This window comes from Podospora pseudocomata, chromosome 3 (genome assembly GCF_035222375.1).
Source record: "Podospora pseudocomata strain CBS 415.72m chromosome 3, whole genome shotgun sequence".
NCBI classification, from domain to species: Eukaryota; Fungi; Ascomycota; class Sordariomycetes; order Sordariales; family Podosporaceae; genus Podospora; species Podospora pseudocomata.
Window position 1 is genome coordinate 3,242,766 of NC_085887.1, and position 13,948 is coordinate 3,256,713.

General features: G+C 53.8%; 4 protein-coding genes across 4 annotated transcripts; 2 read left to right on the forward strand and 2 right to left on the reverse strand.

The window, feature by feature from the left end:
* Positions 1–343: 343 nt before the first annotated feature.
* Positions 344–2,607, reverse strand: QC762_309170 (uncharacterized protein; the record flags this gene model as incomplete). The annotated part of the gene is made up of 4 exons (XM_062889212.1): positions 344–451; positions 473–1,339; positions 1,399–2,241; positions 2,524–2,607. The coding sequence occupies 4 exons, from the start codon at positions 2,605–2,607 to the stop codon at positions 344–346; spliced, it is 1,902 nt and encodes a 633-aa protein (XP_062745171.1).
* A 1,562-nt stretch (positions 2,608–4,169) lies between these two features.
* Positions 4,170–8,328, forward strand: QC762_309180 (uncharacterized protein). The gene is made up of 3 exons (XM_062889213.1): positions 4,170–4,524; positions 4,576–6,326; positions 6,387–8,328. Exons 2-3 carry the CDS (start codon positions 5,936–5,938, stop codon positions 7,796–7,798), a joined length of 1,803 nt encoding a protein of 600 aa, XP_062745172.1. The 5' UTR covers positions 4,170–4,524; positions 4,576–5,935; the 3' UTR covers positions 7,799–8,328.
* Positions 8,329–10,017: 1,689 nt separating this feature from the next.
* QC762_309190 (uncharacterized protein) lies at positions 10,018–10,944 on the forward strand. Its single transcript, XM_062889214.1, has 2 exons — positions 10,018–10,406; positions 10,470–10,944. The coding sequence occupies exons 1-2, from the start codon at positions 10,072–10,074 to the stop codon at positions 10,735–10,737; spliced, it is 603 nt and encodes a 200-aa protein (XP_062745173.1). The 5' UTR covers positions 10,018–10,071; the 3' UTR covers positions 10,738–10,944.
* On the reverse strand, positions 10,428–13,876 carry QC762_309200 (uncharacterized protein). The gene is made up of 4 exons (XM_062889215.1): positions 13,459–13,876; positions 12,548–13,401; positions 10,919–12,502; positions 10,428–10,818 (listed from the first exon to the last, which is right to left on the reverse strand). The coding sequence occupies exons 1-3, from the start codon at positions 13,604–13,606 to the stop codon at positions 11,483–11,485; spliced, it is 2,022 nt and encodes a 673-aa protein (XP_062745174.1). The 5' UTR covers positions 13,607–13,876; the 3' UTR covers positions 10,428–10,818; positions 10,919–11,482.
* Between the last annotated feature and the right edge of the window lie 72 nt (positions 13,877–13,948).

The window sequence follows — 13,948 nt, forward strand, 5'->3', positions numbered from 1 at the left end:
TTTGAAAGGGGGATTCTCTTTTTGAGAGAGGGGGATCTTCTGGGATATTTCGCATTGTATAAATACATATATATAGCATCATCTCATGAGTTGTTCTGTTTAGGTTTTTCTTGGTATATAATTGTTCAAAAACTCTTGTTGTTCGTCTTGAAATGTGATGGGGTTTACAGGTACACACATCGATTTGCTTCCTAACATACACCAGATATATACCACTTTCCTTTTTTCCCCATCCATATTTACCTTGTTGAATACCCAACCCCCCCGCCCCTTATTAAACGCCGCCACTTTCCCACACCCTCGTCATTATGCATACAAAACCATCATTACCCCCCTTGGTTCCTCACCCGAAAACCAAACTAACCTCCATCTCCCTACAAACAGTCCTCCACAGCTCCTCCCTCTCCTCCTCCTTCCCCTTTGCCTTCCCCCCTTCCTCCTTCTCCTTCTCCTTCCCCTTCTCCTCCTTCTCCTTCCCCTTCTCCTCCTCATCCACCCGTCTCCAAACCTCACCCACAACCTCCCACGCCCTTCCAATATTCCTCATCCCCTGCCTTCGTTCCACCTTCTCGAACGCCTCCCTCGCCAACTCCCTATCCCTCCCCTCCCCCGCCTCACAAGCAGCCACAAACAACGGCCAAAGCAAAGCCGACATCGGCCCCCTATGCCCAACAGTGGCCACACAATTCTTCAGCGTCAACCTCGTGTGCCTCCTCACAAGCCCATGGCCCCTCCCATACCCGAGAATGGTCCGATACAAATAAAGCAAAGAAGCATGCCGGTACGCAAGCGAGTTGTGGTATATGCTCGGGATATTACTCGACTTTCCCCTGATAGCCACAACAGGCACCGGGTCCGCTTCAGGATCATCATTCCCCTCCGGAGGCGTAAAGTCAGCAGGCAGCTGCGGCTGCCAGTTGTTCAACGCTGCCTCGATCGCCTGTGCCGTGGAGCTGAATTCTGTTCTCAAGACGGCAATCTTTGTCGGGGAGGAGTCGGACGAGATGGCGTGGTTGAGGGAGGATTTGAGGGAGGAGAGGCCCGAGAGTCGGTGGATGATGGGCCAGAGGGTGGTTGACATGCCCAGTAGAGTGTCAATGTTGCTCAGCGGGGAGGTGGGCGTCGCGCCGATGGGGGAGAAGGGGAGCAGGCCGCCCGGGGAGGGGGTGGTGCTGATCGGGGAGGTGTTGTTTGATAAAGCAGTGATCACGTCGTAGAACCGAAAGGCTCTCTCGAGAAAGACGCCTGCCGGGTCGAGCAGGTCGTCGGTGCTGCACATTATTGTCAGGGCGCCCTTTAGGTGGCCGGCTACGATGTTGGAGCGGCCTTTTTGGACGAGCTAGCATGCAGGGTGTCAGCACTGATCTGGAGGTTCCAAGACGTTGCGGTTGAGCTTACGCATTCATAATACACAAGCAGCATTATGGCCGCCAGAATGTCCGTCCGGTTGGCCTTTTCCTTTTGCGCAATCATCTGCGCCACGCCCTGTATGGCCTGGTTGTGAAAGTAAAGAGACTTTTCCGAGTTCTCAATCCCGCGATACTCGAGGTGGGCGCACGAAAGCGCAAGGATCGAGTTGAGCACCGGTGGGCTCTTGCGTGTGAGCGGGAGTATCAATTGCTGAAACGGATTGCCCGTCTCCTCGCGAAAGACGATGAGATGTGACAAGACGTTGCAAAAGTGATCGATCAGCGCCCTGCGGTTCGGACGCTCGGTGAACTCGGTAAAGGCGGGGGCGTGAAACTCTTGAAGCGGCGACGCTACAGAACATGGCGCAATCATGGCCAAGTCAGGAGGCGCCTTCGATGCAGCTCGTGGTGATATCGGCCCGGCGGCAGGTGAGGCCCCTTCATCGTCAGCGGGGGCATCGGCCTCCGGGCTTCCTCCGTTTGGCGATTCTTGCGGGGCCTCGTTGGGGTAGTCGTCCAAGATGTCGATGGGAGGGTACTCGCCGAGGGAGAAATGAGTGTTGAAGATAACAGCTGGCGGCTCCCCGTAACGCGTCAAGTCTTGACCACGGTTCTCGACACCCCAACCGAGATAACTAGAGTTGTGACTGTAATAGCTGAGTTCAGATAGTCGTCGAGCTCCCGAGTAGTGTTCGGAAGATGTACCCGCTGCCGCGTGCGGTGCAGATTCACGTCGTTTTCGCTGTCTTGGTTTCACAGTCCCGTACACACACTCAACACCTTGCTCTGAGCAACGCGAGCAGGTCGGCCGTTTCTCGTCGCACTTCTTCTTCTGTCAAGGCTATTAGAAACACAGTCTGCCCAAAGACTGTAGGGCAACCAGACAAACCTTTTCTTTGCTGCATTGGAGTCAGAAAAACATATCAAATCAAGTAGCAGCTGTGTCAAGCAGGCAATGCGGGACTCACCAGAATGTGCAACCTATATCCCAAACATATCTTGTTAGCTGTCTGATGTGAGGGGCAAGTTATGAATGCATTGTTCTTACCTCCTCTTGACCGCCTCTTGGGTGGCTTTGGAGGCGCCAGTCGCGTGTACAGCAACATTCTCACACGTTCCTCTCCTGAATCCGAGTTGACAGCTTTGGTCGTCGTTTCTTGGTGAGTACAAATAGGCTCCTGTTTATCCCATTGGGCATGGTCTGCAGGAGAAAAGGTAGGCCAGGGCGTCTAGCCCTCTTTCTTCCTCAGTGACGCGACGTGAATACGCGGGAAGTGTTGCTGAAGCTCTGGGGCTGAAGAGGTTGGCGTTGGAGTTGAGACGAGGACGATATGAGTAGAGAGCGTGATGTGATATGGTCACGTAGTCTGTACGACCAGACCGGGTGGCAACCCCTTTTTCAAGTATCAGAGGTGTGGATAATGGAAAACAGGAGGTAATAATGTACCAAGAAACTAAGCCCGTTTAAATTGAGCCAAAGGACCGAACGAGCGTGCGCCGGTCAGCTGAACACGCCGGCTCGCACACGATGAAGCTCTCTCGGTGTGAAGCTCCGGGCTTGAAGAAGAGAAGCGAGCGCGCAGACTGACAACACCTTCCAAGTGCTCTTTAGCAGGGTGCTGGATACCCAAGCGAGGCCTTTCAAATGCCGTCTCGGCAAAGTAGCATTCTGGATGCCAGGCGTTGCACTGGCGATGGCAGTGTGGAGGAAAACGTGCGGGGTCTGGGGAACGGCTGACCGGGCCGTTGTTAGGCCATCGCTGGCGCCGCGACTGATCTGGGTCTATCGCCGGCCTGTCAGTGCTTGTTTCTGCCCAGAATATCAAAGTGGCAATCCTCGCTAACCATCTTGTTTTCCTTTCCCTGGAAGGCTTCGAACCAACGTCACTTGTTGTATGTATATGATGAAACCACCATCCCCCAAAGGCATGACTTGCGACACTTTGGGAGGACCGAGGTTTCTTCAGCACAGGGCACAGGGGCATGGGTACATGTACAGAGAGAGCTGAAGCTGAGTTCCTGTCACCTCATGAACCGGATGTCGTCGGCATGGCCGCATGAACGCATCGGAACTATATTCGAAATTTCCTCAACGGGCCGTCCAGTCTGCTGGGATGGACCCCAGACACGCAGTCGACCCAGGAGACTAAGAAGGAAACAGATGATGATGTCGGGGGCCAGGGCAGAAGAAACATCGGTGTCAACGGATCGCAACGTCTTTCGGCGCCGCAACCGATGTTAGTGGCTCTGAGGTAGCATACGGCAGTCCGCCACGTCGTATCAAGCCGCCGTCGGTTGTCTTGGGTGCGCAACAATGAGCTCGAGCGCTCTCAGTGGTCCTCCGCATCTGTCGATGGCCATGGTCATTTACAAGATCTGCCATGGCGTGCAGAAGCGAGGAGGAGCCGGTCATGCCATGCCATTCGTGAACGGCTCTCTTGATCCAAACATTTGACCACCATTTGCCGTAGGAGGGCTTGCTCCGGGAGAAGGAGAAGCCGATGGTTGCTTACGTGCCCCAAAGGAGGAGGAGGGGGGGGGGAGCTGACCGCTGTATCAATTCATTGAGATGGCGTTTTCTGTGGCTCGGTGTGTAGCAGAGATGTGACCAAGCAATATGCACTTTTCAGCCCTGGATGTCTTCCCGCAAAGATGTAAGTCGGTGCTTGGCTGCCTGCATTTTGAATATCGATTTTTTGAACAGAAAACTGCGTAATGACAGGTTCTTTGACTTGTTACTTTAGAGATCGAAATAATTGTGTGTGAGAGGGATGAGTGGATGAGTGATGTGCTGTGTGGCCCGAGCTCTCACTCAGCAAAAGGTCATGTAAAAGAAACCCCCTCCCATTGGCTCAGAGAAGATCAACAGCTGGCCGTTGGGAATGACGGCTGGCTGCCGACCTGCACAAGGTGCCACGAAATTCCCCGGATGCCGCTTCAACCTCATCCTTCCCGGTCAGTCCAAGAGGAGGCTTGCAGACGACTAAACCACACACGCACTCGTGAAACAGAGGCACCAGCCAGCTGTTGGGATCTTCTGGGATGCGGCACCGCCCCACCAAAAATGCCGTTCAAAATCAAATAGGAAGGACAGCCTGCTAACGACAAAGCCAAGGTAAAAAAATTACGAAGGAATATTCCAGATAAGCGCTTACTATCCTCACAGCGTTGCGATATTGTCCATGCCCGCATACCGCCAGTGGAGAACTGTTCGGAGAAGCCGCCTCTTCTGGTGACCTCGTCGCCAGACCAGCCTCTCCATGACACAAAAGACCTAGGGCCTGCCGAGAAGACTCGGTCAAGTGCCAGGATTTCCAGAGCAGCAGCGGCAGCCGCCCTCATGCTTCTGGGAGGTCTCGAGGTCTGAAGGCTGGCCATTTATAGGTCCTGTTCATCCGTCGAGGGTATACCGATTACCCCGCCTCGAGCCTACATGGGCAGCGGGTGTGTTCTGCAGTTGGACCTCACACGGCCCAGCCATGGCGACGGATTATTGGTTGCCTCGTGCTGACCCGGTCGCATCGGCGCTGTCGTCTTGCGGAATCAGCAGCATATCGCAACCCTACCATTGCAAAAGATGCCACACCCTTCCCTCTCTCTTCTTCCCTCAAGCTCCCTCGACCCGGATGGGGGCCGTAGTCGGCCTTACTATCAGGCCAATGGAATCCCCGCGATCAATGGCAAAACGAAAGTTTGCTCGTCGTTGGGGGCACAGGCTCTGTGTTGGGCTCATGGAAGACGCGGAAGAGAGTGAAAAGAGGGGCTCCTGCGATATCTGCTCGTCGTGTCGCCATCAGATTGAGAGCGATGACCCCCCCCTGACACTCATGGCGATCCTACCCAGAGGTCTGGGCCCATCGTCGTGTCCGCGGCCATTTGCTCTTGGTCCCTTTACATACGAACAAGTTGCAACCCAATAAACACTATCCCGTCAGACAAGTCAGACAGCAGCAGTCAGCGTGACAAGCAAAGGTTACCTTGAAGTTCCTCGCCGTCTCCTTCTCAGCCCTACTGCATCCCACGTTTTCCCCCTCCCCCTGTGAGAGATGTCGTAAACCACCCCCCGGGCCCAAGCTCTAGGTCCCGATAGTGGCGCCCTGCACCTGTCCGTACACTCAGCTCAGCCCCCTCAAGGAACAAAAGCAGCTGCCTGCCCGATTCCCAATCACATCTAGATCACTCCCAAACACCCCCAACCCAAATCTGAGATTTGGATTGTTTTTTTGCGACACGGTGACCAGAACCCTCCGACCAGACGGCGACAAGCGTGCCTTTTGAGACGGCATAATCCTTCTCGAAGACTCGCGTTACACTCACACAGGAAGCATCCTGACGGCGCCATTTAAATTACCCCGGCCTGAAACCAATTGGTTGAAACATACGGGTCGGCTACACAGCACAGCAAAGCAGCCAGCAGCCAGCAGCAAGCAGCAGTCAGCAGCGGGCCGAGATAACAATCAATTCAAAGACGCCCGGGCCATAGAGTCACAAGGATTGTGAAGGGAAGTAGTTGAAAAGGCGCCACGATGCGCGGCCAAGGCCTTTGGGAGTGCACCTCTGGTGTGGTGCTGACCTTTTCGGCGCTGCTGGGGCAGGATGTTCTGGTCTCAGCGTCACACATGGGGAGAAACCCACTGCAGCAGATCCAACAGTTGCAACAGCAGAGGAGGGATGCCGATGTCATTCACAGGGTTCCAAAGGCCCAAATTACACCCCCACCGGTGGTGCGAGGCGATGTGTTACGGAGGCTGGAGGGTGCGACTTGCGCCACAGAACACCATATGTGCCCCCCGGAGATGAATGGCGGCTGCTGTCCAGATCGATATGCTTGTGCATTTGACTCGTGTTATGCGACTACGGCTGGGCCCACGACGGCATGTGGGAAGGCAAATTATTTTGCGTGTGCTGATTCTGCACGTGAGTAATAAACCGGCACCAGTGAAACTCAGGGGGTGTGATGCTAACATGGTATGATAGTTGGGGGATGCTGTCCAGTTGGATATATCTGCGGAGAAAGAAAATGCGAGCCACCTGCTGACGCCAGCGCTCAAGAGACCAACTGTCCAGCAAGCTACACCTTGTGCCCAGCAAGTGCCAGCTTTGGGTGTTGCAAAGAAGGCTACGCATGTGCAATCAATGGCTGTTACAAGACCGAACCGTACGGTACGACTGTCGTCCGAACATTTACATCGACCTCCAGCGGATCAATCCTCCTCACGACTGCGACTATCACCAGTACTGCCACACCATCAGCTCCGGTAGGTGTGCCTGCCTCGGAAAATGCCAAGACAGTGGTCAAGTTCATCCCAACCTCGGTCCCCAAGATTGCGGCGATTCAGCCAACCGAGCCGGCGAGTGGCGGTGGGCTCAGCGGAGGGGCCATCGGTGGTATTGTGGCCGGGATAGTGATCTTGCTTGTCGTCGTTGTTGCCGCCGCATTCTTCATCATCCGACGTGTGAACAAGGTCCGTGATGAGATCGTCGAGTCAAAGAAGGGGGGATCAGACATGCCAAAGTCGCATTCCAAAACTGCATCGCAAGTCCATCAGATGGAAGTGGACGGTGGCCAGCTCCACTACAACCCTCCCTATGAAGACGACATTGGTATTGATTCACTTATACAAAGCAACACCTCTGCAGCTGGCACGCCTGCACCTTTCTACGACCCCAACAGCAACAACCGCGGACGGTCCGAATCCAACCCCGCAGGAGGCTTCACACCCTCTCCCAACATGTTCCCCACCTACGACGAACCCAACCGCTCCCGCCATGCCAGTCCGGAGCCCGACCCTGGATGGTTCGACAGTGGCAATGTGCCCCCAGGCGCAGGTGTTCAGAATAACCAACCCATGAGGCCGGCACCTATCCGGCAAAGCAGTGGTTCTCAAGGGGACGCCTACGGCAACTATCAATACACGCAGTACACGCCTTATTCACACAATCGCAACCAATCCGACGCCTCGGAGCTCTCAGCCGACGGCGGCTCTGACCGCGGTGGTGCTTCTCCTCATATCATCCCTGAGCTCGCCGCGTCTGGCGGATTTGCTGCGGAACTACCCGGCCAGCACGGAGTGAGGAGCAGGTCAAGCAGCAATACTAGCGCGAGGGGACAATATCGGAATCATCCTATGCACCACTCCAGACAACGGAGCGACAGCAACATGAGTGATGGGCAACAGGGGGTGCCCCAAGGTGGGGCGCAAGGGCTAGGACTGAGCCCGCTCGACGAAGAGGGAACTGATATACATGGATACTATGGACGAAGAGACCAACAGGCTGGACAAACAGCAGCGGGACTAGGCGAGGTGGAATGGGATATGAGTAGTCCGGTCGACCCGGGCTATGTTCCAAGACCATACCCCAAGGATCAGCCCGGTGGCGGCAGGTAGATTTGTTTCGTGACGCAACAACTGAGAGGAGGGTGTTTCGTTATTTCTGTTGCTGGAAATGGGCGGTAGGTGGCGGTAAAGGACAGTCGTTTCTGCATATCATACCCGAGTATGGATTCATGGCGTTTTCGTTGCACTGGGAGTACTGGCGTTTTCTGGTTCCCTTTTCACCTTGGACAAGAACACAACTGGTTATACAAGGCAGGAATGGCAAGGAAAGATATATACACTAGCAGGTTGCTTTTATACCTGCGATGACGTTTTTTTCTGGGTGGCTTGAGTTCAGTCTCACAAGTGCATTATTGCTTTCAAACACCTTCCAGTATATACTATACTTACTTTACCTACTTTACCTTCGTTGACAACAGCCATCACATCTTCCACCTTGAACCCGAATACGACGACCATCAACATACAAATACTACATACATGCTATTTTTAACCGGCTGGGTGTTTTTTGTCTCTACGCAGTATTAATGCTTTTCTCCCCCCCCCCCGGCCCCACAGTTCATGAACTTTTTCGGTAGCGGATATGCAACGTTGGTTGCTCTTCCGCCCTGTCAAGATGGATCATACACTATGTAGGTACCTGTATATCTCATTAGCGCGGGGGATTTTGACACGGCTCGCTTGTTTCTGAAGGTTGGCAGGGCAAGGGGGTGATCGATCAAGTGTGTGCAATTTATCCTGTATAATCCCGCCTCGCTACCCAAAGCTTGATTTTTGCGCGGGAATTGAGGACGGCAGTTGAGCCTCTTTGTTTTTTTGCGGACCATAGTAAACTTCACACGTTGTGGTTGTGTGTGTTGAGATGGCTGTGAAGTTGCCAATGTTGTCAACAACAGATGGTAACAAGGGACATGTGGTAGGTATATGGAAGGAACAGAACGGTTGGGATTTACGGATTGGTCGATATGCATTTCGCATTCATGCTGGCGTCCGATAGATGGGGGTCTAGAACGATATGGGTTGTCTACTTGCGATGAAGCCTCGTTCGTCACCGACAATAAATATCAGAAAGAGACGAAGTTTAGACAGACACCAGGTTGAGCAAAAGGGCTCAAATCTGCATCACCACTACCTACACAGACTGCTCGAGATACCTACCTATCCAGCTCACTGTTCATCCGCCTTACTCACCGTTTCCCCCAGGATTTTGAAACCTGGGCAGACACCATACTCGCAAGCTTCGCCCAGGAAAGCTCTCGGAACCAGGCTCCGAGAAAAACATACTGTGGCGTCACTGGGCATACCGGTATTCCTTCACACGCGCTCCCTCCCCACCCTCACCGTCACAGCTACCTACTGCCCGGCCTCCTTCCCTTTTTCTTTTCGGATGAGTGACAAAAGGTGATAGAAAGTTTTGGTTTTGGTTTTGGTTCCACCTTACCCGCCGCCCTGCCCTGCCCGCCCCGGCGGCCCCTGGCTGCGCAACATTAGGTACATACATACATACATACATACATACATACATACATACATACATACATACATACATACATACATTCGGCAAGAGAGACCCGAGGCCCCCTGGGGGGGGTGAGAGCCGGGGGTGGTTGGCCGGATAGTTTTCCGAATGGGATCTTGTTTTACAGAGTACATACATACATGATTTATTATATCCTGCCGCGACGAGGTTCATACCGGTAGATATAGGGTGTTTGAATATAGGGTCAATCAATACCGACGGTTGAAAGGGATTTGTTGATTAGGTAGGTGTGTACAAAAGTCGTCCGGAGGTGGAATTGGGTTAGCTTCGAAAACACCCACCGTGATGCGCTCACTGTACATAGATGGGAGGGGGGCCTTTGCGTGAATGGGGGCCAAGTTGGTTTGGATGGTAGGAACGGGGAAAGTAACTGCGGCGCGGTTGGAAGCTTGGTTTTTTGGGTTGAGTGTGGGCTTGGCTTGGATTGGCTTGGGTTGGTTTGGAAGGATGGTTCGTGGTGGTGGTCGTGGTGGTCGTGGGTGAAGCTATCGCGAAAGTACCAAAACACAACCAGTCACATTGTTTGATGTGTATTTTGAGATTCAAATTTCCAACCTGTTTTCTTTGTTGATCACGTCCACGTTGCAAGTGAATCGATGATTTTCTTCTACTATCCTCCCGGACCTCACCGAACGGGAACCATCAACATCAGACCAGGGCCGAGAGAGAGGCACAGCACTCATGGAGATTTGATCTCCCCTTGCCAGCGGCGGGCATCACCAACACGTACAGTATCCCATGCGGGTGCAAACCCCCGACTTCCATCAAGTGTAATTACCTATCCATGTCACCAAAAGGCACAAGCAAAACCCTCCCCATTCATATACCCATCCCCTGCCTCTCCTTAACCCCATCCAACCTCTCTCCCACCACCTCTTTGTCTAGGTGTATAACCCCATCCAAAATGAAACTCCTCCCTCTAGTACTCCTCCCATTACCAGCAGCGACAGCCCTCTTCAACCCCGGGGGGCACTTCTACCCCCTCCTCCACCGCGCCTCCTGCCACGGCAACAACTGCAACCGCGCAGTAACAGGCACAGGAGCCCACCTCCCTCCCCTAACCCAACGCTCAGCCGATTGTCGGTCTTTTCTTCTCACAACCGTCACCCCAGCAGCGACGTATGTCCCGTCCCCCTCACCCGTTTCCATTCCACATCCCACTGATTACAAATCCCAACCTAGGACAATAACAAAAATAGTCGAGCCAACACCCGGCGCTAGACTCCTGAGACGAGATGAACTGGAGGAAATTGAAAAAAGGAATGAGGTGATGGCGAGACAGGCAACGATAACCCCGACCAGGGTTCCATCCTGGGTTGGTGGGAACTGCGGGAGCGGGCCCGACGAGTTCAGGACGGGGTGCTTGTGCTTTGGGGTTACGGGTGGTGTTAGTACTGCGCCTAGGAGGACTGTGACTGTTACCGAGACGTTGGATTGGTGCGAGGAGTAGCTTTATGCTCCCTTCATGACACGGGGATGTGAGGAATTGGGAATGATGGTCATGGAATGGGGGCTGGAAAGGGATAGGTTGCTGTACATGTAACGAGAGAAGTTGTAAGAACGTTAATCGTAATAGAAAAACAAGGATGAGGTTGGTTGGGGACGATAAGGTAGATGATGATGGCTCATACCTGCTGAGTATAAAGTTGGCTTTGGACTGTATAAGATGTAGAATCAGATGTGTTGCCACGTCTTCTTCTACACACACACAACCAAACAAACCCAACCATCTTTTCCTTTGTCATTGAAGTGGAACTCAGGTGTACACCTGCGGCGAAGGAAATCACACCTTGTTGGTTCACAAGCCCAAAGCTCCAAACTGTCAGCGTTGATTGTTGCTCAGCACGAGAAGAAACCAAAACAATTGCCCCTAACCGACTTGGCAGGCAAAAGTGGAGGTGTTTCCAGCCCGGACTTGGACAACAGACCCGGTAAGTGTTATCAAGATTCAGTCTTATAGCGCTCTTGCTTCTTTGTCGTATAAGTATCAGGCGGTTTTCATGTTTGCAACTCTTTCTTGCCCATGATAACTTGGTTCAGCATGAGAAGTGGTCCAACGCTGGATATCATTCTTATCGCTGTCATCAAACCCACCAAAACACCAAACCGAATATCAAAACCCATAAATTTACACAGCCTTACGACCATAATCCCACACCCAAGTCTAAACCATATGTGCACCCCCTCATCCCCTCCTACCTCAACCGCCTCCCCATCACCTCCTCCTCCGTAATCTTCACCCCCGCCGCCGCCGTCTCCCCCCCAGCCAACCTCAACCGCCTCCCTTTCACCTCCTTCTCCTCCTCCTCCCTGACAGCCTTCTTCACCCCGGCCGCCTCCCTCGCCAACCTCAAATCCCCCAAACTCAACCCAACATCCCTAGCATAATCCCCAAACCCATCCACCACCCCCCTCAAACTCCACTTCAACCCCTCCAATATCTCCTCCACCTCCCTCGACTCCCTCCGCCCCTCCACATCCGTCCAGCTAACCACCACCCCCTCCCTGAAACCCTCCACCTTCCTCACCAACCCCGTCAAGGTCCTCACCAACCCCGCCACATCCCTCTGCACATACCCATACTTGTCCTCCTGCAAACTCCTCACCGCCAGCCCACTAAGCGCAAATGCAGCGTTCGCATACAGGCTCACCTCCCCAAACGGCTCCCCCAGCAGCACCTTTGCCACCCCTCTGCGGTACGTCTGTCTAAACGGCCAACCAAACGGGCTCTCTACAAACTTGGTCGCAAAGTCCTTGGCCAAACCCTCCGTGTCGTCCGTCCCCGTGGCCTGCTTCTGGGCCTTGATCAGCTCCCCCTTGGCAAACTCGGCGATTTTCCTCGCCCGCGGACTGAGCTGCGACGGCTGCCCCGGATCGGTAGCAATTTTCCCCACCGTCCGCTCGATCGCCTCCCGGTAGCCCCTTCTCTGGGGAGAAGACTGGAAGACCTCCTCGTCTCTGGGGACCGTTTCAGTGAGACGTTTCTTTTCAGGGGCCCTGTTTCGGTCGAGATCCAACGCCGGATTCGGGACGGTGGGTTTGCCGTACTTTTCGTAGTTGTCGATTCTTGTTTCAATCTGCTTGAGGACGTCGATGCAGATCTTGTAGATCTGGGACCACATGGGGCCGTTCTTGCGGTCAATGTCCTCGTAGATGGCCTTGCGGCGGTCGGGGAAGTCGCGGGCGATGTAGGCTAGTTCCCACATGGCAAAGCACTGGTTTTGTTAGTTCCATTCCTGATTGTAGAAAGGGGGCCATACCTGAATGGACAGCTTCTTGGCCTTCAATCCGTTCAGAAGACTGCCGTTAGGGTCCCTCGACTCCGAGGTGAGCGGCTTGTTGTTCTTAAGCGGGTTCTTGACCATGAACAGCGAAAAGGCTTCATTGCCGAGCGTCCACACAAACGTGAGTAGCACGCTGGTCCACAAGCACCGCAGGATGATGGTCAACGAAAACGGAAGCGTCATGGGCGTCATGTTGGTCTTGGGGAGGTTGTAGACGGGCCGGAAGAGCGACATGGTAAACCTCCAGACAAACCCCCGCAAGAAAACCGAGTACGTGATCATGGTGACCGTGGTGGACGTCAAGGCCTGCGTCAAGGTGAAGACGACAATCTCGGGCAACTTTTGCGCCAGCTTCTGGAGCTGCGTGTTAAAGTCTCCATCGTCGGCATTGACCTTCTTGTCCGCCTTCTTGTCCGCGTCCCGGGGTGGAGGCTTCGCGATGCCGTAGTGCAACCGGTCGACGTCGCTAAACAGATGTCTGAGACCGTGCCATACTCCCACCAACACGCAGTGTGTGGTCAAGAAAACGGCCTTCTCGTTCAATCTCGCGCGATCGGCGTGGTAGTAGGAGATGTACTCCAGCCCTGCGTCCTCAGACAGACACCACAGGTAGACTTGACTAAAGGCCCACGCTGAAAACGCATACGTGAGAATCGTCTCGAGCGTGTTGAAGGACCGGAGGCTGTCGAGGAAGGTGGCAAAGGGAGAGCTCGTGGTGCGGACACCGGGGTGGTGTTGGGCGATCCGAAGGGTGATGATGAGAACGCCGCAGAGAAAGAAGAAGAATGTTCGAATGCCGGCTGGGCCAAGGGGGAACCACGCCCAGAGGACTGTTTGTGTTCTTATGTTAGCTGATGTCTAATTCCCCCATACAAGACAAAACCAACATGAATCCCAACTGGCCAGAAGCAGGGCCTCCAAGTAGGCAACCACCAAGATCACCAACCCGCTCGTCGCAAACCTCCGCTGCAGCGCGGGTTGGAGGAAATCCTTGTACGGCAGCACCCTCACTTTCGCAGCCGTGGCACCCGCCATCTTGGAAAATTCGGCAGTCAGATCCAAGATTTGTGTGTTTGGCGGTGGTGGTGCAAAAACGGTGTCGTCGTTTATCGCTGTTGGGTATTAATGTCTGTCTGTCTGTCTGTTCTGTATTTTGTTACTCTCTGCTTTCCATTGGGGGATCCTTTGTAAATAAAAAATACCAAGCCTTTTCCCGCTCTCCACCCAAGCAGCGGCCAGCACAGCGCACTGTCCACTGGAAGGACCCCAAGAACGCGTCAAGCTCCGCCCCACACCATGTCTAGATAACCTCGTCTGATTGGCCTCACTCTACAATTACGTCGTTTGACAAGGGGACCCGATCCGCTGAGCTGACCA

What these genes read in the sequence shown, in the direction of transcription:
- QC762_309190 (XM_062889214.1), top strand. Translation starts at nt 10,072, where the DNA reads ATGTCACCAAAAGGCACAAGCAAAACCCTCCCCATTCATATACCCATC. An exon ending in ACCGTCACCCCAGCAGCGAC is followed by an intron (nt 10,407 to 10,469) that starts GTATGTCCCGTC and finishes ATCCCAACCTAG; the next exon opens with GACAATAACAAAAATAGTCG.
- QC762_309180 (XM_062889213.1), top strand. Translation starts at nt 5,936, where the DNA reads ATGCGCGGCCAAGGCCTTTGGGAGTGCACCTCTGGTGTGGTGCTGACC. An exon ending in TGCGTGTGCTGATTCTGCAC is followed by an intron (nt 6,327 to 6,386) that starts GTGAGTAATAAA and finishes ATGGTATGATAG; the next exon opens with TTGGGGGATGCTGTCCAGTT.
- QC762_309200 (XM_062889215.1), bottom strand. Translation starts at nt 13,606, where the DNA reads ATGGCGGGTGCCACGGCTGCGAAAGTGAGGGTGCTGCCGTACAAGGAT. An exon ending in TCTGGCCAGTTGGGATTCAT is followed by an intron (nt 13,402 to 13,458) that starts GTTGGTTTTGTC and finishes GAACACAAACAG; the next exon opens with TCCTCTGGGCGTGGTTCCCC. An exon ending in CCAAGAAGCTGTCCATTCAG is followed by an intron (nt 12,503 to 12,547) that starts GTATGGCCCCCT and finishes TAACAAAACCAG; the next exon opens with TGCTTTGCCATGTGGGAACT.